Source organism: Lytechinus pictus, unplaced genomic scaffold, assembly GCF_037042905.1.
Source record: "Lytechinus pictus isolate F3 Inbred unplaced genomic scaffold, Lp3.0 scaffold_20, whole genome shotgun sequence".
In the NCBI taxonomy this organism is placed as follows: Eukaryota; Metazoa; Echinodermata; class Echinoidea; order Temnopleuroida; family Toxopneustidae; genus Lytechinus; species Lytechinus pictus.
Window position 1 is genome coordinate 3,757,672 of NW_026974141.1, and position 26,127 is coordinate 3,783,798.

Below are 26,127 nucleotides of genomic sequence, written 5' to 3' on the forward strand. Positions count from 1 at the left end.
TTGTAAAGTTTATCAATATTTTGTGAAAACAGTTCATGCACATCGTAATGAATATTCATTAGGTGGGCTGATAATGTCACATCCCCACTTTCCTTTTTCTTATGTCAATACATGAAATCATAATGTGTAAATGATGTGTCTCCATTATGATGAAATGAGTTGCGGCAATAAATAACTAATGCACTTAATCAGTTGTCAATCCATTTGTTTTAGTTCTTGGTAGAAATTTTTTGAATAAACCTAATTTAATATAATAAAATACAAAAGAACAAATGGGGATATTACATTACCAGCCCACCTAATGAATATTCATAAAGACATGCCTCGAACTGTTTCACCGGAATAATGCAAATGTTTCAAATTCAATAACTTCGTTATTTGTTATCTGATTTTGATAAAATTTTCAGCATTTTGCTTTGTGACTTTTACTCTATTTATTGAGATATAAATATATCCAGCCTGGACCATTCCTTTAACTATAACGAACAGCTTCATGAAACACACATGAGTGTAGCCTATAATCTAGGCGGAGGCTGCAGTTATTGTCTTTGCTGTTATGCTGAACGTAAGCGATACGTCTGATCTGATCATGCAGCCACAATGCGTAGTCTTCGCCAGATCAGACGTATCGCTTACGTTCAGCATAACAGCAAAGACAACAACTGCAGCCTCCGCCTAGATTAAAGCCTAACATCAGTGTTGAGTGAGGCACATTGTGGATTTTTTTTTCTGTAGCGCCGCTATGACCTCCAAATATAATCAATGGTGCTGTTCAAAAACACAATCATCATGCATATTTGCATAGTTTACCAAAAATAGGCCTATACACTAAAAAATACCAATCTTGATTACACATTACTGTAATGAATTATACACATAAATTATGTACTATACTGTACATCTAAGAACTATTGTGATTGTCATGTACATGGAAATGAGAAAGCACCTAATAGATTAGGAATCTATATATGAGGAAAGAGATGATAGTGAATAAGTCTTTAAAGTGGAATCCAACCCACATAAAGAATGTGCTTTGAAAGAATAGGGACAATCAAAGAAACAGATAGGGTAAACTCTGTACAAAGATGGATGAATTAGCGGTAAGAACGTTAAAAATTTTGAGTTGTAAAAAGTTGTAATCGCTATTGGGAATTCAAACTGGCAACGTATACTTGTGATGTCATTGTAATGTAAGAAGGGATCACTATTCCAGTTTCATTTTTCTCCAATACACAAGATAAACTAAAATGTCATGATTAAAAAAGGATTACAACTTTTTTTCCTTCGATCTGGAAATATCGCTATATATATTATTTCTTTCTTACATGCAGGCTAGGGTCTCGTTTCAGACTTGTTTACTTTTCATCAGTCAATCAAATTGAATGAATTCGGTAGCTTTAAACTATTATTGCGAATTTAAGTTTTATGAAACTGACTCCTAATGGAAAAATTACTTATAATTTAAAAAAACTATTTAAAATTACTTAAATTTCTTATAATATTGTTACAATGCATACTCACCCCAAATTGCCGATTTGATATTGATATCGTCATATGAATCTTACATAATTTTGAATTGTATATCTAATCTGATCTCTTTCAAACTTTCGCAATTATATTTTTCCCTTCACTAATTAGATCAGTTCATAAGGTTGGATTCCACAGGGAGTAAATACAGATCAATGGATAGGATGAAAAGAATAAATTAAAATGAATGTGAAAATAATTAATTGTACATATTTACCCATCAGAGTATATCGCATCTCTCCACGAACGAATATATTTTTTTTTCTTTATTGATTTTTTCCTAACCAAATATATAGACCTATATATACAAACAATGTTCATCAGATTGTATGTTTTCAATCATAAAATACAAAACCCTTGTGACTAGCTTGGTCTCTTCCAAATCTTGCTTAGTTTTCAAGATATTATCATTGCTTTGCCCCTAAAACGAAAAAAAAAAAAACTGCATAAACGGGACTATATAGCGTCGAGAGCGAAATAATTCCATTCGAAAATCCCTTCTGTGCATGTGGTTATTATTTCAGGTTAGCTTGTGAAATTCCACACATCTTCAGAGTTCATTTAATGATAATTAATTAAGAAAAATTGGGTCAGTCTTGTATCAAGGCCTTCAGCACTTTTGGGGTGGTACTATTCAATATTGGTCGAGTGCGTCGTAGAATTTATCCCTCATCAGGATGACAAGGAGATTGGCACCCTTCCTGCGACCAGCATAACCTGTAAATTATGGATGACAACAAAGTATATAAATTAGCTCGAAATAATAATTATTATTCAGCTTCTGTTCCATTATTCAGGATAAAGCATGATTAGTTTTTCTTCATGACTCATCGATAGCAAAAACAAGCAAATTATTTGAGAGGGTGCATATGGCTTTAATTGGAAACGAATTCGAGAGCGCTCAAGGTAAATAATTTGACATTTCAAAATTATGTCGTAGAAAATACATTTTTGTTTTACTTGTAGATAACCTCAGGAAGAGAATGACATCCTTAACCCCAATCGCTTCCCCCTGTCAAATAATATGGATATTTCAGAGGTAAATAGCCAAAAAGTCACCATTTATGTATTATTCTTTTCTTGAATTCCACCCCTTTCTTCCGCAATATCTATCTCACGTATTATATCCTATTTTCGTAACTACTTTTTGATTTACTATAACTATTATATTACTATAACTGTTATGATTTATTATAACCACTGGAGGGGGGGGGGGGGTTGGGGTCGAGGGATCGCGCCTCTGATTGAAATTAATTACCTTGGCTAAACCATGGTTTGGTTGTATCACAAAAGTCGGCATAATCATCAAATCCCGCGTTCTCTGAGCCAATGTCGAGGAGACTGTTGGCCAACTGCTCGTAAGGGGAGTCAACTGGCACACCAATGGCCGTGTAGAAGGATTTCCGGTCGTGACAGAGAGACACCAAAGCGGGGATGGCTTCGGTGAGCAGCTCGATGTAATACTCGGTCATGATGTCCTCAAAGAGCGTGCCCAGTGTCGGCTCGAACAACTTATTCGCGTTTGGACAGATGGTTGTCGCGTTATTGGGGTCAATTCCATACAAGTTTCTTGTGGCATTTGCCACCAATTCAAAGACAAGATCGTAATCATCACGACGTTGACATATGTTGCCAGTACCAACGTCCCGGCCAGGGTCCAACAGGGCAAGCGTGCGGATATACTCTGTCACGAACGTGCAGAATTTGGTGGGGTCAAAATTGTCGGCCTCCTGCAGGATGTATTTACACACGGGTTGTACCAATGTCTTCGTACTACCAAAGACACGATCGACGTACTTCAGGTGATCCAGTAGAGGCAAGATGTCAGTGCAGGTGTATTCCAGAGCATCGAGTAGTCGGTACGACTCGATCGGACGGTTGTCATCGAACCGATTTCTTGACCTCGACGAATAACCGGTTGCGATGACGGCAGAGAAGAAGACGAGTGCAACGATCACCTTCATAATTGATGTCTATAAATAGGCTTCCTCGGCTTAAACTTGTTTATCTGTGGTAGAGTAATAATGCAATAATTAAATTTAAAAAAAATGTATGAATTCATGGTTTTTAAATGAAATATAAGAAAACAATGTTTATTCTTGTATAACTTCATTCTATTTTGCAAGGCTTGGCAAAGTACTGTCTCATTACAAGTTCGAGTTGGGAGTCATACTTTGCAATGGAATAGTGTTATGTGTTACATCTATTTGATGACGACTTCAAATATTGGTTTGGGATGATATAAGAAATTATGCTACTCGGCTGATGAACGTGTAGGAACATGGAAAGTTTAAGATATCTCATAGATAGGCCCATGTTTTAATGGTGGAATTGCACTTATACTACCACGAAAATAATGCATCAATAATCGAACGCTGTGCTCTCTTTCAAGGCATAGCTTCTAACTTGCAGATGAAGTTGATACAATGCCCGGCGTCAACAGAGAAACATGAGGGGGGGGGGGGGCGGGGAGCAACAGGAAAATATTAAGGATTATGCACACTTTTTGCACGAAAAAATAGGGAAAGCCGATATAGTTCAATTTTTTAGTGGGTCCATCCATTTCCATCTTAATTTAATTTCTATTGAAAAATAGTATACTTATTTAAAACCTCCAATGTGTTGCCCAAATTGTCTAAGTGTTTTTTTTCACAACATTTGCATTATTATTTTGTTTTTTTGCAACGGATAAAAATACTTATGTTTATATATGGTATACAATTTGTTTTTGTTTGATGGAAGTAAAATAAATAAATTTGAAATTGAACATTGTATTATGATGAAAAGAAATTAAGTGATTTAATTTAGTCCTTTGCTCGAAATGTGAAACAAGGGCATGCAGTCGTGGACAGCATAAAATAGTAAATATATTTTTGAAGGGAATTGACAGTGATATGCATACGATTTGTGGTATGCATCTCTCTTACCTATCATGTTTTGTTTATAATATGTTGTCATTATGAAAAAAATACTTCTGTCATGACAGAGAACATATACTCTAGATACAGTGATTTTTTTTGGCTCATCGCGTCGCTCAGTTGCCTTCTAAAAATAACCCCATTATCTATAAGAATAGCAATGAGATAATTCGTTGCCCCCATATACAAAATGATATGCAACTTAATTCTCATAAATGTACATACGCCCTTTGTCTGTTCATGCGTCAGAAAATTTCTTACATTTTGTCAAACCAAGCGACATCTGCACTGTAATTCGATGCGGCTTGGGTTTTCCCAACATGAGTAACAGGGCTCGAGGTTGGGGATTCCCCGAATGGCTAACTAATATATACATGCAGAGGCGTCGATCCTGGGGGGCAGGGGGGGGGGCGATCACCCCAGCAATCAAAATATTGGGGGTGGGGGGCAAACATGTCGTTTTGCTCCCCAATAATTCTGCATGTGCACAAATAAGATATGATTGTAATGTTACAAAGAAAGCGAGATTGAGATAGACAACTCGTTCTTTATTTAAGATCGTACAAAAATGTCCGCTTTTCAGAAATTGAAATGGAAAAATGGAATATAAAAATTTTCAGCTTGCGCTTCGCGCTCGCATCATTTCTGTAACAAAAAACCACATTTTTCATGATCAAATAGATGAATAAAATGTCCCGTTTTCAGTTCTAAACCTCGAAAGAACTCCCGGTTCGATTTGCAATAATCTATTGTTGGATATATATCTTGTTCTTTATTAAAAATGTCCATTAAACTGTCATTTTTTTTAGATCAAAATATCAAAATTTCCAGCTCAGGCTTCGCGCTCGCGTCTATTGTTCTTTTAGATACCCGTCATAATCATTACTACCGAAATATCAAGCTTTCAGGTCAGAATATAAAGAAATTTCAGCGAGCTCTCGGCACTCGTATTATCTGTGCAGTGAGATATGTATCCTCCTCATGAGTTACTACAGTCATAAACAGGTACCTTTTTCCTGTTTTCAGGTCAGTATACTAATGTTTTTTTTCTCTTTCTCATGCATGAGTCATGTATATATATATATATATATATACATGACTAATGAGAAAGAGACCAAAAAAATTATATATATACATATTATGTATACACACACACACACACACCCACACACACACACACATATATATATATATATATATATATATATATATAGCCCTATGTGTAGTGGGTGAGTTTGTTTTGTATGATCGAGCGCTTTTGGAACTTGATTCATGATTTTGCCCCCCCCCCCAATCTGAAAATGGATCGACACCCCTGACTACATGCATTGCCCACTGATGCTGAAGCATCCCCAGTAAATTATCACAGCTAAGATTATATTATAGACATCATAGGCGACTAAAAATTGAAATGAAAAGTAGGAAAAGGGGAAAGAAAGAGCGAGGATCGAAAGATCGCCGACCCGCATAATTATGAAAATACTCTGACTCCGCCTCTGCAAAGATAGATAACTAACGTTTAAAGGACAAGTCCACCCCCAAAATAATTGATGTGAATGAATAGAGAAAAATCAAACAAGCATAACACTGAAAATTTCATCAAAATCGGTTGGAAAATGAGAAAGTTATGACATTTTAAATTTTTGCTTGATTTCACAGAACAGTAATATTCACATCCTGGTCAGTATGCAAATGAGGAGACCAATGACATCATCCACTCACAATTTCTTTCGTATTTCATTACATGAAATATGAATTATTGTAATTTTGTCCTCATTGTCATGTGAAACGAACGTTTAGGCTTATTCCTCCCGGAACATGTAGAATTACCACTGTTTTAAAATTATGTGGTTCAAACAAGAGGGTCCTTATTGTCAAATCAGTAAAACTTGAATTATTGTATAATTCAAACAATGACAAACAAAGAAATAGTGAGTTTTTTGTATTAAGAAATGTTTATCGACAACTTCAATTTATATACAAAATAAAATACATATACTGAAGTTTGATGTCTTTACAAATTGATGAATACCTTGACAACTCATAAATTTAACACTATTTTTCCCCCTTAACTGTTACAATAAACTATATCAGGCATCTTCAAATACATTATTATGAATAACATTGACCATGTTGACGATAATTATATACATTAGGAATAAGCTTATACAATAAATTCAACATGTTCATTTTTCCAAGTGTCAAATATTAACATAAAAAGAGATTTTCCAAATATACAAAAATAAATCATTAATAAAACCTAAACGAATTGAAGCTAAGATAAAAAAAACTGTCATATCATCTGCATAATGTTCTAATTTAATCTAAAGTGAGGGACATCATCGATACTCTCATTTGCATATCACTGAATTGTTAATATTACTGTTTTGTGAAAAACAAGCCAAAGTTTAATATCACAACTTTCTTATTTTACATGCGATTTTGAAGATATTTTTAGTGTTATGCTTCTTTGAACTTTCCCTATTGATTTAAATCAACTTTCTTCTGGGATGAATTTGACCTTTAGGGGGTTCGAATAGATTTCATAATATCTCTTAATTTGATTCTGACGGCTAGACATGGCTAGAAGAGACCTCTGACTAAATCGAAAAATGTCAACTAACTCAGTTTGGGGTAAAATCTAACACACATAAATTGTGAGGGCGAGTTTAAAATAAAAGGATATAGCATTCTAATGGGGCTATTCTTTTCACTACGTGGTTACGCAAAAATCGTCTCCCGGAATAACTCCTATTATCATGATGGAAAATTAGCGGACAAGTCAATCGATTCGTGCATCCTGTAAGAAGTCCCTTAAAACTCTTTTGTTCTAGGCAACTGCCTTCATTAATATATGTCATTCTATTTTTTTGTTTGTATATATAAGTTAACTGAAATTTTGAGCCCTTTGAGCAATGTGGGAAAAGCGCGTTATAAATGTTGAGTATTATTATTATTATCATTATAAACTTGAATTTGAAGCAATGCGAATAAATATTTTTTATGGAAATATACTTACCTCTTGAATTCAGGAAACTCTAGTTTAGCGCAAGACTTTGATGCAAGTTGGAGATCTAATCTAGATGTACGATCGATGCGGTTAAGATTAGTGGTATGAGGACCAAACCCGTTGGAAGGTATTTAAGTAGCTTTGCTTTCGCATAGGAGGGTGTGTGGGTGTGTGTGTGTGTGTGTGTGTGTGGCTAGGGAAAGGGGTTTAGTCATAAGTGAATCATCACATTCTTGTGCAATTCTTTCATGTGGGGACTTTTCTATGAGGACATAATATACGTGGCGCCACGCCATACGCTTCTTCATTATGTTGACATTTATTATGTGTGGAAATCCCCAGATTTCAAAATAATGTTTTGACTACGATCACAAATCCCAATGGATTTGTTATAATTTGTTATGTTATTTTACAAATATTTTGTCAGATTTGTATGTTTTTCAAACTGAATAAAAACTGCTACACTCTAAATTCCAAGGATTTAAAATTAAAGGTCAAGTCCACCCCAGAAAAATGTTGATTTGAATAAATAGAGAAAAATCAAACTAGCATGATGAAAATTTCATCAAAATCGGATGTAAATAAAGAAAGTTTGGGCATTTCAAAGTTTCGCTTATTTTTCAAAAAACAATGATATGCACAACTCAGTAACATGCATATGAGTCAGTTGATGATGTCCATCACTCACTATTTCTTTTGTTTTCTATAATAGCAGGGCCCGCTGGGAGAACAGTTTTCGGAACTGAAGCGGCTTCCCTGGGTAAATATACCTGTATTATTATTATTATTATTATTATTGTTTGAATTATACAATATTTCAATTTATACAGATTTGAAAATAAGGACCAACTTGACTGAACCATATAGTATTAAACAATGCTAATTCCACATGTTCAGGGAGAAATTAATCATTTTTTCACTTGACAATGAGGAGAAAATAATATTTCATATAATAAAATGCAAAAGAAATAGTGAGTGGATGACGTCATCAGTTTCCTCATTTGCATACCGATCAGTATGTGCAACTATTTTGTGAAATTAAGCGAAATTTTTAAATGTCATAACTTTCTTATTTTACATCCGATTTTGACGAAATGCTTTTTGGATTTTTTTCTCTTTTTATTCAAATCAACTTTCTGTTGAGGTGGACTTTTCCTTTAAGTAGCATTACATTCGCACGGATTGGTGTGTGTTTGTTTGTGTGTGGGTGAGTATGGAATCCATGGAAAGAGGTTTGGTCATAAATGAATCAATACATTGTTGGCGCCATGCCATACGCTCTAAGTTGAGATGGCACTGCACTCTAATACAATTTCATCTTTGTGGAAATCCCCATCTTTCAAATATATATTTTTTTAAAGTTCACACCTAGTTACCAATAATGCATATTATAGCATTTCCATTTATTTGAAAGCAGGATAAAAGAGGATTGTAGATTAAATGCCTTGCTCACGGGCATAGCTGCCGTGGCCGGGGATCGAACTCCGGACTTTTTCATGTATAGCCAGGCGCCTTATAGACCACTCGGCCACGGTATCTCCACATGATGTAACAATGATGTTTTGACTACGATCACAACTGAATGATCAATAAAGACTACGACACTGTAAACTCCAAGTATATGAAATAAATCCAGATCGGCTGTGAATAGTGACCAGTCGAATATTAGATTGAGTTTAAACCTTGTAGATTTAAATATGAATCTGAAAGATTTGAATTTAAATCTTTTGAGATTTGAAAGTTAATCCTAAAGATTAAAAATAAATCCAACATTCAGCTGATCACTATCCACAGCCGACCTGGATTTGATTTAAATCCTTGGAACATAGAGTGTAGTACAAAAAAGCTGACCAGGGGCCCAGGCCCTTGTAATCTTAAGCTTTCTTTTTTCTTACACCCATAACAGGGGCATTTATTTCCATTAAAAAAAAATCAATTTCACATACAAAACTCGGAAATATAATTGCAAAATATCTGGCAAAATATTCCCTTTTTCCTTAAGTCCTTATTAATGTCTAATCCAATTTTCGATTCGTTCACAAAGGTAACCCATACATTTCTTTCCTCTCTTCTTTCTTCTGTACGTTTCTTAAAATTATCGATTTATAAATACACCAAAGTGCTATAGAAATGATACCATCGATCGGGGTAAGGATATGTTGTAAAAAGTTTTGAGCCGTTATCGGAAAGGCGCTTTAAAAACTAGCTATAATTATTATCTTCTTTTCTTGGTAATTTTTCAACAAAATGTCAATATCAAGAGCAAGGTCTACTTCATACACATCTTTAATCAATGAAAATGAAAAATTTGTGAAAGAAAGGTCTAGTCAAATTCCATATAGATCAAAGCTATCTCTTTGCCATTACATAACTTTTTTTGTGGGAATCTATATTTATACAAGAGTTTTAAATTCAATTGTTTCAATTTGTTTCTTTTATATTTGCAAAATTTCTCTGAATCTAAAGCTTATAGTGTAGTGGCTGGCCGAAAGGGAAGGGGGGGGGGCAGCTGATTTTATCAATCATTTGTTACTTCTAATATTCATACAGGGTGGCACATATCACTTACCAGATGGTCTTTCATGTGGCCATGTTAAAAAAACACAAACGATAATAATAGTAATAATACAATACAATAATAAACTTTAATGTACAGACACAAATGGTATACAAACATGTTATTCAATAAAATATAATGACATCCTTCTGAATTATTTTATTATCAACTCTGACGATATGAATCAAATTTGTGAATTTGGATTTCGAATTTACAACAATCGAAATTATATGAAGTATATAGATTAAATGATAATTATGAAGTAAATTTGACTGGAAAAACTTTGATAACCACATATCAAACTGGAGAGAATGATTATCAGTGAACATGAGATACCAACGATTTCTATGTACAATTTCGACTCCAATTTGACTGCTTACAATGGAGTGGAGCGTTGTGGCCCAGTGCATGGATTAGTCTCCGGACTTTGATATGTGCTGATATTTCTGATAAATATCAGAAATAATTCATGAATGAAATCAGCTGCTCCCCCCCCCCCCCGAATCCAAGCCGTGTCGTAATTTCCTTCGGCAAGAAATTTATCCACATTGTGCTGCAATCGTATCAAAGTATCAAAGCGCAGTTAATTATATGCACATAGTAACTTCGTTATGGACATATTACTTTTATTGCAAGACCGCTGAAAATTTATATATTGACGTGGACCGTGCCTAAAAAATAAGATTATTATTGGTACCAAAAGGTGAATGTATTTACCAACTATTTTAAGGAAGCTGGGATTCAGTAGTTTCCTTTTAAAATGTGAATATGCATATATATATATACATATATATATATATATATATATATATATATATATATATATATATATATATATATATATATATATATCTTTTGAATTAATTTACACCTCATCTGCAGATAACATAGATTGTAGATTGTGTTTAAAACTTTACAAAGTAGGTGACATTTTGATAGAACTTTCAAGTTGGTTAAATTATGTAATTCCTGAAATTAAAGGACTCTGTTTATACATATCTGACTGCATGATCAATCGTAAAACCGAGAAGATTCTATGACTGGAGTTCCAACAGGCAACAAATTTATTCAAGCAGCTGTTCATTTCTAAAGAAGCACAAAAGAAAGAACGGCAATAAGGACCCTTTTGATGTCCACCTTCGAAGCCGCCAGTTTTAGTGAAGAAATCCGAGGGGTGAAATTTTGCGAATATTCATTTGTATAAATTTTCCATCTTTCATAGTAATAAACAAACTGAAATTCGAATGCATGACAAAACATCAATAACCAAACACTATTACGACAAGATAATTGCCCAGACTATATCAATTAACCTTTAGTTGCTGAAAAAAAGAAAGAATTTGACCTTTACTGAAACCAGATTTTAACACTTTACCGATCGTTTGCGGCGAATAAAAATTTCAAATGTGGTCGGTGGAATATTGTTGTTCATTACTGTATATGCCAGATGAGTGCCCGCACATGCCCAGTCGAGTAAATTTGAGTCATATTTCAGGACAAATTGCAGTTTATTTTCGCATGCCTCCGAATTATGTACTACACGTATAACCAGACCAAGATCATGAAGGTGCCGCGAAAAAGTAATTATCATCACAAAAGCATATTTCCCTTTATGTATGACCTATAGCTGCGAGTCATGCGGGAATCATTTGTCTACACAATTGCAAGAGATGTTGAGCAAAGTGCATGCCTGACATACTTTCTGCTGACGGCTTTTAACCTTGTTCAAAGAGGTTTTATATGCTGTTACTCCATCTCATTTGAAACCTCCTTTGTAAAACCAACCTCATGATCAGTTACTAAGCTTAATGCATTAGGTCCTGGGCCCCGTCGTACAAAGACGATCCAATCAACATAAACTATGGAAAGCCATCAACGTCAACATCTAAAATACATGTTTGTTCAAAATGTTTTCTAGTTATGATGTATATTCACACATTCCCTGTTTTCTTGGCAATTCAGTATACTTCTCTGTGTTTTCATAGGACATTGTGCAAACTTCTTAAAGAAAAGAAATATGACATTGATGGATTTTCATATACCTAAGGTTGATCGGATCAATCGTAACTCTATGGAAATCCATCAGTGTCATAAGTTTTTTTCTACAGGAAACTTGCAAGATGTCCTTTCTTAACAAAGAAGAACACACCAAATTATCAAGAAATCAATGAATTTATGGATATACATTCATATCTAGATTTTTTTTTGAACAAACATGTATTTTATATGTTGACTTTGCTGGCTTTCCATAGTTGCGATTGATCGGATCAATCGCAACTCTTTGTAAGAAGGGGCCCTGGTCACTATGAAAAAGAAAAGTTGTGACTGTATTGAAAAATCAGTAATGACAATAGAGCTTATGTGTCGTGGCCGAGTGGTCTAAGGCGTCTGGCTACACCATGGAAGGCTGGGTTCGATTTCCGGCAAGGTCTAACAATGCATTATTCCTCTTTTATCTTGCATCAAATGAATGAAGAATAATATTATGTATTATTGGTACCAAACGGTGAACGTATTAAAAAACTATGTTTAGGAAGCTCTTGGATTTCCACCCATAACGATATTCTAGACAAGTAAGGAGCAAATGCCACGTATTATTATGATGTCATAGAATATCCCCCATGAAAGAATTGAGCAAGAATATTGCCGGCCCCCTCAACCCTGCATCCCACCGCATAAAACCAGTTAGTGAACAAAAGGCTCTTTGATTTTTACAATGTTTCACCATCACAAAAAAATCTGGATTGTTACTGAACGATAACTGGATAGTTCATTATTTCATGATATGGTGCATGGTTTTGACAAATAATGTATTTGCACAAAATATCCCAACACAAAATACAAATATTTGCGAATATCAGTATTCCATGCAAAGTTGCTGAAAATACAGTTTACACCTATTTTTGCACTGTATTAAGGGAAGAAACCAGAATTAGAATGAAAATATAATTCTTATAGGATGGGGATAAATCTCATTGATTATTAAAAAAAAATCTGAATCCTATTTTGGTTTGGTCCCCAATAATAGGTGCCTATAGATTGACTTCTAAGAGTTTAAGACTTTCAAAGAATTTTAAGAGTGAAGGCACATTCTCCCAAAATAATCATTGCAGACAAATTGTCAATTTTATTTCATTTTATTATGCATTCTGATGAAAAAAGCAACATTTCCCATTATAAAGTACATATGATTGAATATATATATATATATATATATATATATACATGTAAAAGGATATCTACTGTTCTTATTTAAAAGCACAATTATGGCCCTCATTTCTTTCAAAAGTAGTACAGGTGTGAAAATCATGATACCTCACTCTTGAGAGGATATGCTCAAATGGATTCTGACAACCCCCCATTTTTTATTTTACAGCAATATATTATAAAAGACCGCTATATATTTTCTTCTACTACAGCTACTACTACTACTTCTACTACTACTACTACTACAATAGCAGCAATAATAGTAATGATAATAATAATAACAACAACAATAATAATGATAATAATAACAACAACAATGATAATGATAATAGTAGTAATTACGATAATTATAATAATTATTATTACAATAATTCTTATTATTATTGCTAGAATAAAATAGCCCTATTACTTTATCAGAAGTCTCTTAGAGTTCTATAAAAATACATCTTGAGTAGAAGAATTAACCAGTTGTCTCACGATGTAACAAACGTAGTGTGAAAGCGACGTTTCGTCTGCAAGCTGCTAGACTTCGTCAGGCAATGAGCAAAGACGCTGCTGCGCACGGGTTATATAGCGTCGGGAGCTATTGTCTGGCTCCACTCGGGCGTGAGCCGCGCTGTGATTGGCCGAAGCCGCTGGCCAATCAGGGTCCGCGCTGGTGCTTGGTGTCCGCTGGAGCGTGCACCGCGCGCTGTGATTGGCCGATGCGGCCGGCCAATCAGTGTCAGGCACCCGCTGGTGCGGGCGCCGTGCGCTGTGAACGGTGGATGCAGTATGCCGTCGGATGGCCGGTAACCATGCATCAGGGATCTCAATGCCGCTGTCCCTATTGATATTGCTCGGGTGCAAACGGATCTGAATCGCTTCCTTAACGCGCCGCGTATACCAATGCTTATCATGAGCAACGCAGCTGACCTCATCCCAGTTAGGTGGATGATCGGAGTCCCAAGCATGTTCTGCAACAGCAGAGCTATCAGTGCGCCTAAGCCGAACATCACGGCGATGTTCCTTCATGCGTTCCCCCACAGGTCTACCAGTCTCACCGATGTAGACTTTGTCGCAAGTCGAGCATGGGATCTTATAAACAACCCCATCGCGTCTGTCGGAGATCGGGCGGTCTTTCGGACGGACCAGCTGGCTGCGGATGCTGTCGGACTTGAATATAACTCGGATGCCATGCTTCTCCAAGCGCCGGCGGAGAAGATGCGCGATACCATCAACAAATGGGATTACTATAGCGGATTTAAATTGCGCAGGCTGTTCGGACGGAGCGCTCTTCTTCTTAGCAACGCGGTTAACGAAGGAGCGCGGGTAACCGTTAGAAATAAGAGCCGAGGTGATGTGTTGCTTCTCTGTAGCTGTGCAATGGGGCTTAGTAACGATGCGTGAAGCTCTGTCATAAAGACACTTCACTACCCCGCGCTTAACAGACTTCGGGTGATGCGAATCATAAGCAATGTACTGATCGGTGTGCGTGGGCTTCCTATATACGGTGGTGTACAATCGGCCGCTGGTGTCACGGTGCACCATAGTGTCTAGAAAGGCAATGCGCTCGTTGCACTCCATCTCCATGGTGAAACGGATGGATGGCTGCTGTGAATTCATGTGGCTCAAAAGGTCATCGGCGGCGGATCTATGCGTGATAATAAACGTGTCATCTACGTATCGTTTCCAAACTCTAGGGGCGCAGTCGGGCGGGCAAATACTCAGTGCGCGTTCCTCAAAAGCTTCCATGAACAAGTTAGCGATTACTGCGGAAACAGGGCTGCCCATGGCTGCTCCTTCTTGCTGTTCGTAGAAGTTGCCGGCAAACATAAAATACGTAGATTGTAAAACAAAACTCAAAAGCTCAGTTACCTGGGCCGGAGATAACTGTGTGCGCTCGGGTAGACTCTCATCGCGTTCGAGTCTGCTAAGTGCGACCTTGCATGCGGCGTCGATGGGTACATTGGTAAACAATGACACCACATCAAATGAAACCATGACCTCGTGTTCCCGTATGGTTTCGCTGCGCAGGAAATCAACAAACGATGCAGAGTTATGGACAGCATGTCCTTTAGACCCGACTAAGGGAGCAAGAATATCAGCGAGATACTTAGACGTGTTGTAAGCAAACGAACTCACGCATGATACAATCGGACGGAGCGGAATGTCAGCTTTATGGATTTTAGGTAGTCCATAGATCCTGGGCGGTTGCTTCTGCGACGGTTTAAGCTTACGGTAGGTAGAATCATCGATGTCACCATTCTTGTGAAAGCCGCGAAGAATAGTGGTAAGCTTGCGGGAGAGGCGATCGGTCGGGTCCTTCCCGATAGCGCGATAGGGGCCGGATTCAATTAACTCGGACATCTTGGCGCGGTAGACATCGGTGTCCAGAATAACACTGGCGCGGCCTTTGTCTGCTGGCAAAATCATAATAGACTCGTCTTCCTTGAGCGATTTCAAGGCTTTGCGCATGCCGGGAGTAATGTTAGGTTTAGGCGGATCGGCGGAGGAGAGGATAGCATTTATCTCTCTTCTTACGGAGCCGATGGTCTCGGCATCAAGTGAACGAATGGAGGATTCCACCTTCGCAACAATCTCGGTAGCGGGAACACGCTTCGGGGCTACTGAAAAGTTAAGTCCCTTGGCGAGCAGCGCACTCTCATCAGAAGTCAATTTGCGTCTAGACAAATTGACGACCCGAGAGCTAGTATCGGCACATACGGAACTATCCTTACCCTCTGAACTAATCTTGCGATACTTATCCTGTTGTCGGGACTTGCACTTCTCAAATTCGTAGCGGTAGATCTCGAGAGCACTGTTGTAGTGCTCTTCGGCGAGCGCGGAACGGACAAGGGTAGTAATGGACTCAATCTCGGCGCGGATAGACTTAAGAGTCATGCGGGTGAGGCGGATTCTTTCACGAAGGAAAAGGCGGGAGGTCCTCTCGGCGATGATGCGTGCTGACTTGGTGGGTACTAGCGGGCGAACTCTAAGATCTTTCGGGATAACGGTGTTCTTGATGCAACGGGTTAGGAAGGTGAGGTGGTTGGTAAATCTCGCGAGTTTCTTCGAGCAGCGTTCGTGTCTTCGGACGAGCCTTAGGGCAGGGCGCCCATACTTCAAAGAGATGATGTGGAAGAGGTTCATCGTGGTGAAGGATTGAGTAGAAGAATTAACCAGTTGTCTCACGATGTAACAAACGTAGTGTGAAAGCGACGTTTCGTCTGTAAGCTGCTAGACTTCGTCTTAATAACACTGGTTTTAGCGATGCAGCTGTTACCATCTTTTGCGTTTCAATTAATAAATGCTAATTACCCATTTACCTCGCCTTAGTTGAGTGCAATGAAATATGAACAAATTCCTTCCTGAAAAAAATAATAACGTCATGGTGGGATTCGAACCCACGACCCTCTGACTGAAAGAGACATAACCATTATAAACGTATAGACCACTCATACTCCAACCCCACTTTCAAAACCATTCTGTGGCCCTAGCTGCTAATACTAAATAGGGAGTTTTTGCACCGGAACGCAGAACGTTCTTCAGAACATAGAAAATATATTGTGAAATGGTCTTCATGTCAATGAGCAACCAAGAAGTCTTTTCGAAAATTGATGAATCAAAACAGCAGTTTCGTAGTTAAATCTGCATTTTTTCCCCGTCAGCTCCAAAACTTAGGACGAACTGTCCTTGCGGTTCTCCAATTTTCGACAAAGACTTCCCTGTTGTTCATTGTCATTTTACGGGCATTTCAATACATTTACTATGTTCTAGAAATCTGCGTGGCGGTACGAAACACCCTATTACCACGAAAGGAAATCCCCGTCTTCCACGAATTACATTCCATATATTTACTTTTTGCAAAGTTACTTAAATCGTTATCAATGCAATTTCCAACATTTCGGAGAGGAAAGGTTTCAAATAGAAATCATTCAAGGGTCTTCTGTATATAATGGAGGGATATTATGGACAATACTAGGACAAGCGTCATATAGCTAACATCTTTAGCATATATATATTGCTTTTTAGTTAAACATAATCAAAGCACTTTCTAATATTCTACTCTCCAAGAGCTTGTAATATACAAAGTGGATGTCATACAGAAAATATATACATGTACGGTAGGTTTGTAGTTTTTTTTAATGTTCTTGGGGACTATTACAAATACTAAGGCCAGTGAAACAACCATTGTTGATCTTTCATGGAGTTCATTCTGGGAATTTGATATATATATAAACTCCTCAAAAAAAGTTTGGAAATCTGACTTTGATCGATAATCCCTCCTCGGTTTTAGTAAATATCAATGTGTTATTAATATTAATAAATAGAACATTTATTTTGCTTTAAAATTATACCCTACATGATATGATTATGGGTCACATGGAGGTGCAGTGCCTTGAAATGTGGGGCAAGGTCAAATTTCAAAAGTTGCAAAATGACACAATATTGAAAGTCACTGTTCTTTTTTCCGTGGTGATGAGTGAGTTTTTCAGCGGTTTCTTTTGACTTTGATCGAAAATTCCTCATCGGGTTTAGTACATATCAATGTGTAATTAATATCAATGAATAGATCATTTAAATTTCTTTAAAATGATACCCTACATGATGTGATTATCGTTCACATGGAGGTGCAGTGCCTTGAAATGTGGGGCAAGGTCAAAATTCAAAAGTTGCAAAATGACACGATATTGAAAGTCACTGTTCTTTTTTCAGTGGTGATGAGTGAGTTTCTCAGCGGTTTCTTTTATTTTCATGCACCTTAACATCAACATTAACATGGAATCAAACACACCTCTGCACAAGCAAACACATAACAAACTAACACACAAACATGCATGGGTATATTTCAAACCACGACTAAAACCATGTTATCTCACAGAACCATCACTACAGAAGCAGGGGCTTGATTTGAATGGATTTTCTATTTTTCTCTATTGACACAGACAAAAGAATCATGTTCTGTATTGACCCTTCATGACTATTTCTGCTCGTTTTGCAGCTTTTCAATGCACACCTCATCCAACACTTTTGAGTCCTGCTCTTTTTGTTATGGCATGATCATAACAAGCATGGTATCAATTTAAAGAAAATTAAATAATCTTTTGAATGATGTAAAATATGCATTGAGTAAAATTGGGAGTTGGGAGAAATTAATGGCCAAACACAGATTTTCCAAACTTTTTTTGAGGGATTTATATCGTTTTATATATATTATACAGATATTGCCTACCTAGAGTTTGAATATAACATTTCCTCTCCCCGACTGAGTTATATTTTTCCCAAGGGATTATATTTTGCCCGAAGCGCGCAGTGCTGAGGGAAAATATTCTCCCGAGGGAAAAATATAACTTCGGAGGGGAGTTGAAATGTTATTTATTAAAACGATAGACCAGGCAATATCTGTTATATTGTATAGTCTATGTGGATTCGCCATCAGAGATTGTATTCATCATCCGGCTCCAACCCGAAATTCTTGCTACAGCTCTGATCCATCTACGTCATAATAGAAAATATTTTGAAAATGCATCAAGCGCGCGTTCTTCATGCAATCGACGCGTTAACAATAGCGCGTACATCAAACTACCTGATTACGCAACTTGTAAGCAGCGAGTGACGTCACCTTGGTGAATATAACGCTGCAATTGACAATACAACGCAGTTATATTCACTGAGGTGACGTCAAAACCTAGAATATAACAAATGCGATCCTCGCAGCTATGGTCACGTGTTCGCGTATTGACCTATCACTGATTCGAATCTACATAACCTATGTAATATATCATTTTATACATATATATCATTTTATCCAGAATCCGTACAATTTGACGAGATCGAAAGGGAACATGATTTTGTTTGAAAATTAAACCAAGTTTCATTAAAAGGAGGGTGCGAAAAATACATTTCATATATATACAAAAAATACAACGCACTCATTGCGGAAGGGGGGGGGGGCGCAAATAGTTAAGAAAAGACATGTAATTCACGGTTACACGGTGGTACTTTCACATTACTTTGCGTGCGTGCGAGTGGGGGGAGGGGGTCACGGGGAGGGGGGGGGGGTCAGTAGTAATTGGTTAATACCACAAACAGTGTTGAACAAACCTCTTAATTGCCGATGTAGATAAATGAAGGGTACATATTTTTCTTTTGTTGAAAAAAATCAAAATATTACAAGATAGGAATGATTTAAAATATATAAGTACAAAATAAAAAAAAGGAATGAAAAAAGAAAGGCAAGGCATATAAAACATCATTAAACAGCGATGTTATGTCACTCACCTAACATTACATTACATTGCCGAGTTATTTTGTAATATTTTTGTGAACACCTATTAAGATTTTAGGATATCATACGATTCTACAGTTCCAAGTAATGAATTCACTATTTTTCTGGAAGCGCCTTAGTTTTCGTATAACCACACATATTTGCAGGGTCTACAGCTCTTCTTTGAGTTTGGTAGACATGGTAGAGTCGACCTCGATTCCGAGCACATCATGCACTCTCTCTCTAACCGTGAGGACAATCTTTTTGGAGCTCTTCCTGCGATCAGTATCATCTGTATTTTGTAGGATTAAAAAAAAAACACATACCCTGTTACGGCACATTTTGGTAACAATTATTGTTTAAACCAAAATTTGCAGTTACCAAAAATGTGCAATTTACTAAAATGTGCCGTCTTCTTAGTCACGGCTAATTTTCGTAACTGCACATTTTGGTTTAAAATAAGTAAATTGCACATTTACTAAAATGTGCCATTTTTTTTTAGTTACGGCACATTTTGGTAACTGCACATTTTGGTAAAAAAAATAATTGTTTCCAAAATGTGCCGAAAGTGCACCTATGCCTGACAGGATTTTTTTTGCTACAAAAAATGTGCAGTTATAACGTGATGTGTATGCACATTTTGGACAATATGCACATTTTGGTAACAACTTAAAGACTTAATTTGACAGTTAAAGACCAGATTAAACTATTAAAGACCAGATGTGACGGTTATAATGGATTAAAGATTGATAATAGGGTATGGGTTGGAGACAGGGATAGTATATTATGTGTGTGTGTGTGTGTGTGTGTGTGGGTGGGTGGGGTGATTTGCCAGTAGGTCCAATGTCATTACGTCCAATGACCATGTCATCTAATTTGGTCCAACACCATTTTGTTCAATAGCAAGTTTGTCCAATAGCCACTTCCTCTAAGAGCCATTTTGTATAAATGTCACTTCATTTAATAGAGATTTCTTCCAATAGCCAGTTCGTCTAATTTCATTCCCAGTTGGTTCAATTGTCAATTTCGTCGAATACTCACTTGGCCCAATTGACAGTTGGTCCAATATCCGCTTCGTCCAATACCCACTTGGACCATTTGACAGTTCTCCCAATTGGTCTAAAACCCGTTACTGGGGGCAAGCACTGATCCAGGGGGTAAATCGGTCCCCCTTCTCAGAGCCATTTTTTCAATAAACACTTTCTTATAGCCATTTCCTTCAAAAGCCAGTTCGTCTAACTTCATTACCAGTTGGTCAAATTGCCATTTTCTTCCGACAGTTTGACAGCTCCAATAAATGTCCACTTGGTCCAATACCCATTTGGTCAAATTCCAACTTGGTCTAATACCCGTTACAGGGGGCAGGCGCTGATCCAGGGGGTGAATCGGTCCCCCGGCCTTCTAAGAGCCATTTCGTTCAAAAGACACTTCTTCCATTAGCCATTTCGTTTCATAACCAGTTGATCTAATATCCATTTTATTTTCAATCATTTTGGCAAATTAACACTTAGTTCAATTAAATCAAATGGTATAAGGATTGAATAGCTATTGGACCAACTGGTTACTAGACGAGATGACGAGCGGACGAACTTTAGACCATGTGGAAAGTGGACGAACTTTCAACAGGACCAAGTGGGTATGGACAAACTGTCAATTGGATGAAGTGGGTATTGGAGCAAAATGGCAATTACACCAAGTGGGCCTTGAAACAAAATGACAATTTTACCAACTGCCAATGAAGTTAGACGAACTGGCAATTGTAAGTGGGTATTAAACGAAATGGCTTTTAGGAAGGCGGGGACCAATGCACCCCCTGGATTTGCACCTGCCCCCATATAGTAACGGGTATTAGACCTAGTCGAAATTGGCCGAACTGTCAATTGGGCCAAGTGCATGGGTAGGCCTATTAATTGGAAATACTGTTAATTGTCCCAAGTAAGTATTGGAGCAAAATGGCAATTGGACTAAGTGTGTATTGGACCAACTGGCAATGAAATTAGACGAACTGGCTATAGAAGTGCCTATCAAACAAAGTGGAATTTAGACGAAATGGCTCTTAGACTAACTGGATTTTGGACGAAATGGCTATTGAACGAACTTACCATTGGACTAAAAAGCATTACACGACAAGGTTATTGGACGAAATGGCATTGAACATAGTGGGTAGATCTTTAGACCAACTCGAGATTAGACAATATTAATGGTAAACCAAATGGGTTGAGCCGATGTGGTTTTACAAAATAGAGACCCATAGAAACCGGGCGAACGTTGCACCACAAATTGTCGCCCCGCGACAATTTGTGGTGCAACGTACGTCCGGATTTTTGGAACCCCGTTTCGTGGAAAGTAGTTCGAATATATATGCAGCCTGACATATCTCAATATGTTTTTTTTTTTGCGGCGAAGATTGACACGTACGTTATAGGCCTACTTTGAACTTTTGTTGGACTTTTATCAACATGCAAATCAGAGAGTTCTGAAGGTATAGGCCGCCTAAAGTGACCGACCTTATACAGGACTACAGGAAATGATCGAAATTTCAATTAACTTATATAATTTCTTACCTTGGCTGGCTATTAACGTGATATCCTCACAAAAGCTATCAAAACTTTCATACCCTGCAAAGTCTGAGCATAGGTCCCGGAGGATTTCAGGAAACCGAGACCCATTTGGCATGTCACGTGTTTTGTAAAAACGTTGTCGGTCCTTACAAACGGAGTCCAGCTCGTTTAAGATTCTGAGGCCTTTCGGAGCTGATAATTCAACTGTGAAAAGCTCGGTGAGGAATTCATCAAGAATTAAGTTCGTTGAGTGTAGGCTCAAAGAACCTGTATGCGTTTGGACATAGAGTGCGGGTGAGATCACCGAGGTCGATTCCATACAATCTTTGCAGCATTTTGATTTCAGGAACCCCGGGGGGGGGGGGCACTCAGTATATAATGCATAGTGGGTATGTGCCGCGGAGGGGACCCCCATTTTTACACTCAAATTCCCGTTCCAAGGCATAGCATTTTTGTCTTATTGAGAAAAAGAAGAAAGAAATCCGCTCCAAAGCTTCGCATATTTTTCGTTACGCCGTTCCGGTCGCATTGATCTGCTACAATTTTGGTGAAAAGCGGCCGTAGAGCGCTTTTCGACCATCGCCTAAGCGCGAGCGCAACCGGCGGAGGCCGCGCTAGCTGCGTCATGCACGATTGCCCGTTCCATAGGGGATGCATACGCACTCACAGAGATACCGTATCACGGAGATCCGTTCCGAGGAGCCCCGTTTTCACAAACATTTGTAGTTCCGAAGCCCGTTCCGAGGACCCTCCTTTTTACAATAAGCCCGCTCCAAGGCCCCCGTTTTTTGCCTCGCCCGCGGCACACCCCTACCACTTCTTTGGTCGAGTGCCCCCCCCCCCGGGTCAGGAACATTGGGATCGGGTTTTGGGCCTGTGCGATCTCTGCCATCAAACAGGACAATTGCCTGGACGTAGTGCGTTGTGAATTTGCAGAATTCATTGAAGTCAAAGTTGTCAGCAACCTGAAGAATGTAATTGCATATTGGTTGAATAAGTGTCTCGAAAGTGCTCAACGTGGAACTCCAATCATCAGGAAAGAAATACTTCAGATGGTCAATGGCAGGCACGTGAGTGCAGGTGTACTCCAGGACGTCTTGTAAATGGTACGAGTCCGACCGACCACTTGACCGAGTATGGCCACTTCCGATGACCGCGAAGATGCAGATTAGGAAAGGGATGACCTTCATGTTTGTCAGCTATAGCTTTTAGGTTTCCCGATTCAATAATTGCTTAACTGTTGAATAAAAAGAAATATTAAAAAAAAATGCGTTTTAGCTTTCATTGCATTGAATATGCAGGATTTTGTCTTCGTGATTTGCCTGTGCAAGATCAGGTCGTATTGCCTGAAGCACCAAAATATCACGATTTCCCTATAAGCATTGATCGAGGGTTACCTCAAGGGGGCCGCGGGAAGGGGTCGGTAGGGGTATTTAGCTCGGAGCGCTAATGTGAGGATGTTTTTATATATCCATACAGTTGATTTTGACAGTAACATAATATGCTTTTCACACTGCATTTCCTTAGCCCCATACTATCATTAACACCGGATTATATCCTTCACCCCATACTACTTCTTCTTTTTTTCACACTGTCTTTCTTAACCCAATACTCTTTCCAAAATTGTTCAGTTTTTTACGAGAGTTGTTCTGAAACCTATATCTTAAAAATACAATGCATGTATTTTTAAGAAATAGGTTCAGAACAACTCTTGTGAAAACTAAACCCATATGTCGCAATGTTTTATGCATTGCATAAAACATTGCGACATATGGGTTTTCCCCACTTCGGATACGACACTTAGGTTATGGGAATATTATACACCGTGGTTCGAATGTTGGTTATAGGACTGTGGCGAGGATAGGTTTATACGGTATGATAATACCATGAATGGCTCATGAAATGAATTTTCTTATTAACACACGTCTCTTTGTGAGCTATATATTATGATTTCATGAAAAGTCTACCCTTGAAAGCAGTATGATTGATAAAAGTTGCTTCGTCATATTCTCGAAATTCCATACCTCCATGAATGCCGCGATTTTTTACACACATACATTATTTTTTCAAGTTCTATATTCTAACCATTTATAAAGATAGGTAAATTACAGAGCCTTTCATTTTTTTCAAAGCATGGCTGGTGCTACAGGGGGGGGGGGGACTCTATGATTTTCCATGCAGTGAAAAAAACTAAGAAAGAATAGAATAGTATATAACAGGATATTTTTTTAAATAGTAAGGAAGAGAGAAGAAGAATCATGTGGTATAGATCGTATAATTATATATTGCTGCAGTCGCTGTAATTCAAATGAGAGGAACAAATGAAGAGTTGTGCCCCCATCAAATATACCGGCCGTGACGTCAACCCTGGTACGAAGAATGAAAACAATCTTACCTTAATCATTGATTTGAGACAATTCTGGTCCGCAATTTTACGAGTTTCCGCGTGCACCGAAGCGATTGGAGAGCGAAGTACTGTCGCAGAGTACAAGTCGGCCTATTCAGACAGGACCCGGTTATGTGTGTACAAGTGAGTGGGTGAGGGTGTGTGTGGGGGGGGGGGGGGGCAGCAGTGGCGTACCGATCGATTCTGATAGGCGAACTTCATGAAATCAAACATTCCGAGGGAAAATGTTACAATATTAAGCCTCTATCCAACCCGGCTGTGGTTGACCCTGGGGGCTATCGCACTGAGAATGCACGGTTTCAAATTCTAGACACACATGTTCCTTCACTTTATATTTTGTTTGTTTCTCTTCGTCCAACCGTTCTTCCTTTAAATTACTCTTTCGCCCTTCTCCCAAGGTTTTGTTTCTTAATTTTCCCCTCTATGAAAAAATAATAATCATATAGGAGCGGTAACACTCTACCCCCCCCCCCCCCGTGGTGCCGCCTGCTATTAGCACTGTATTATGTGCTTATGTTCTACAAATAATGTTAATAGTATTAATTCTCGTACTACTACTACTAGTATTACTACTACTACTACTACTACTACTACTACTACTACTACTACTAATACTACTACCAGTGGCGTACCATACGTGGGTCACGGCATCAGCCAAAATTTGAGTCAATTAGTGAGCGCGCGAAGCGCGCTCCGTTGCCAGTTATACTGACCTAATAGAGACATTTTAAGGACAGTGCCATTAAACGGATATGTATCTCTAGGGGCGGATCCAGCCTTCGCCAGTAGGGGGGGGGCGAAATTTTGTTCACCCATATTTTCCCCGATCGGCCGCTCAAAATTGATTTTTATTTGTTTCTTTGAAGGGGTAGTCCTAACATTCGTCTCTTAGCTTTATTCTCACAAAACAAAAATAAATAATGTCATATAAGCCCTAATTGAATAGTACGAGCGCGAGCTAATTTTTTAAAGTAAATTTCATGTATTTAACTAAATAATTACTGCGAGCGCGAATCGCGAGCAGAAAATGTTAATAAACGTTCTGGCCTGATGGAAAACAAACCGTAAGGACTGTTTGCATACCCATGGAAACAATACATATTTCAACAATCAAATAATGCGAGTGCGAAGCGCGAGCTGAAATTTATGACATTTTGACCTAAAAATTGACATTCTAAGCACTTTTTGTAATCATACAGAATAGGTGTATTACTAATTATTCATGCGAGCGCAAAGCGCGAGCGAAAAAAAAGGAGATTTATACCTAAAATCGAGACACACTATTCATGTTTCGTAAATCACAAAAAAGGATGAATCATTGGGTATCTTCCTACATTAATAATGCGAGCGCGAAGCTCGAGAATAAAACTCTTTTTGATATTCTGTTATGAAACTGGATAATTCAAGCACGTTTTGAATAAAGAACAAACTGCGTGACTTTGAAATTTAGACCTAGAATCTTGGCATTCTAGATACATTGCTTTCATTATGAAAATCAATAAAGCGCAAGCGCAAGCAAGCACCCGGGGAAATTGTATAAGGACATTTTGTCATCATTTGAAAATGATATTCCTCTTCCTAAGCGAAAGATGAAACTTGTCGATATCGATATTTCATTCTGAAAAAAGGGACCATTTCATTAGGAATTCATGAAACTGTTACCTTATTTATCAAATATTGATGAGAGCTC

The 26,127-nt window shown here is 37.9% G+C and overlaps 2 protein-coding genes across 2 annotated transcripts; both read right to left on the bottom strand.

The window, feature by feature from the left end:
* Positions 1-731: 731 nt before the first annotated feature.
* On the bottom strand, positions 732-7,561 carry LOC129282544 (uncharacterized). Its single transcript, XM_064114963.1, has 3 exons — positions 7,465-7,561; positions 2,786-3,535; positions 732-2,244 (listed from the first exon to the last, which is right to left on the bottom strand). The coding sequence occupies exons 2-3, from the start codon at positions 3,489-3,491 to the stop codon at positions 2,162-2,164; spliced, it is 789 nt and encodes a 262-aa protein (XP_063971033.1). The 5' UTR covers positions 3,492-3,535; positions 7,465-7,561; the 3' UTR covers positions 732-2,161.
* Positions 7,562-13,741: 6,180 nt separating this feature from the next.
* LOC129267809 (uncharacterized) lies at positions 13,742-16,351 on the bottom strand. Its single transcript, XM_054905434.2, has one exon. The coding sequence runs from the start codon at positions 16,349-16,351 to the stop codon at positions 13,742-13,744; it is 2,610 nt and encodes an 869-aa protein (XP_054761409.2).
* Positions 16,352-26,127: the final 9,776 nt, after the last annotated feature.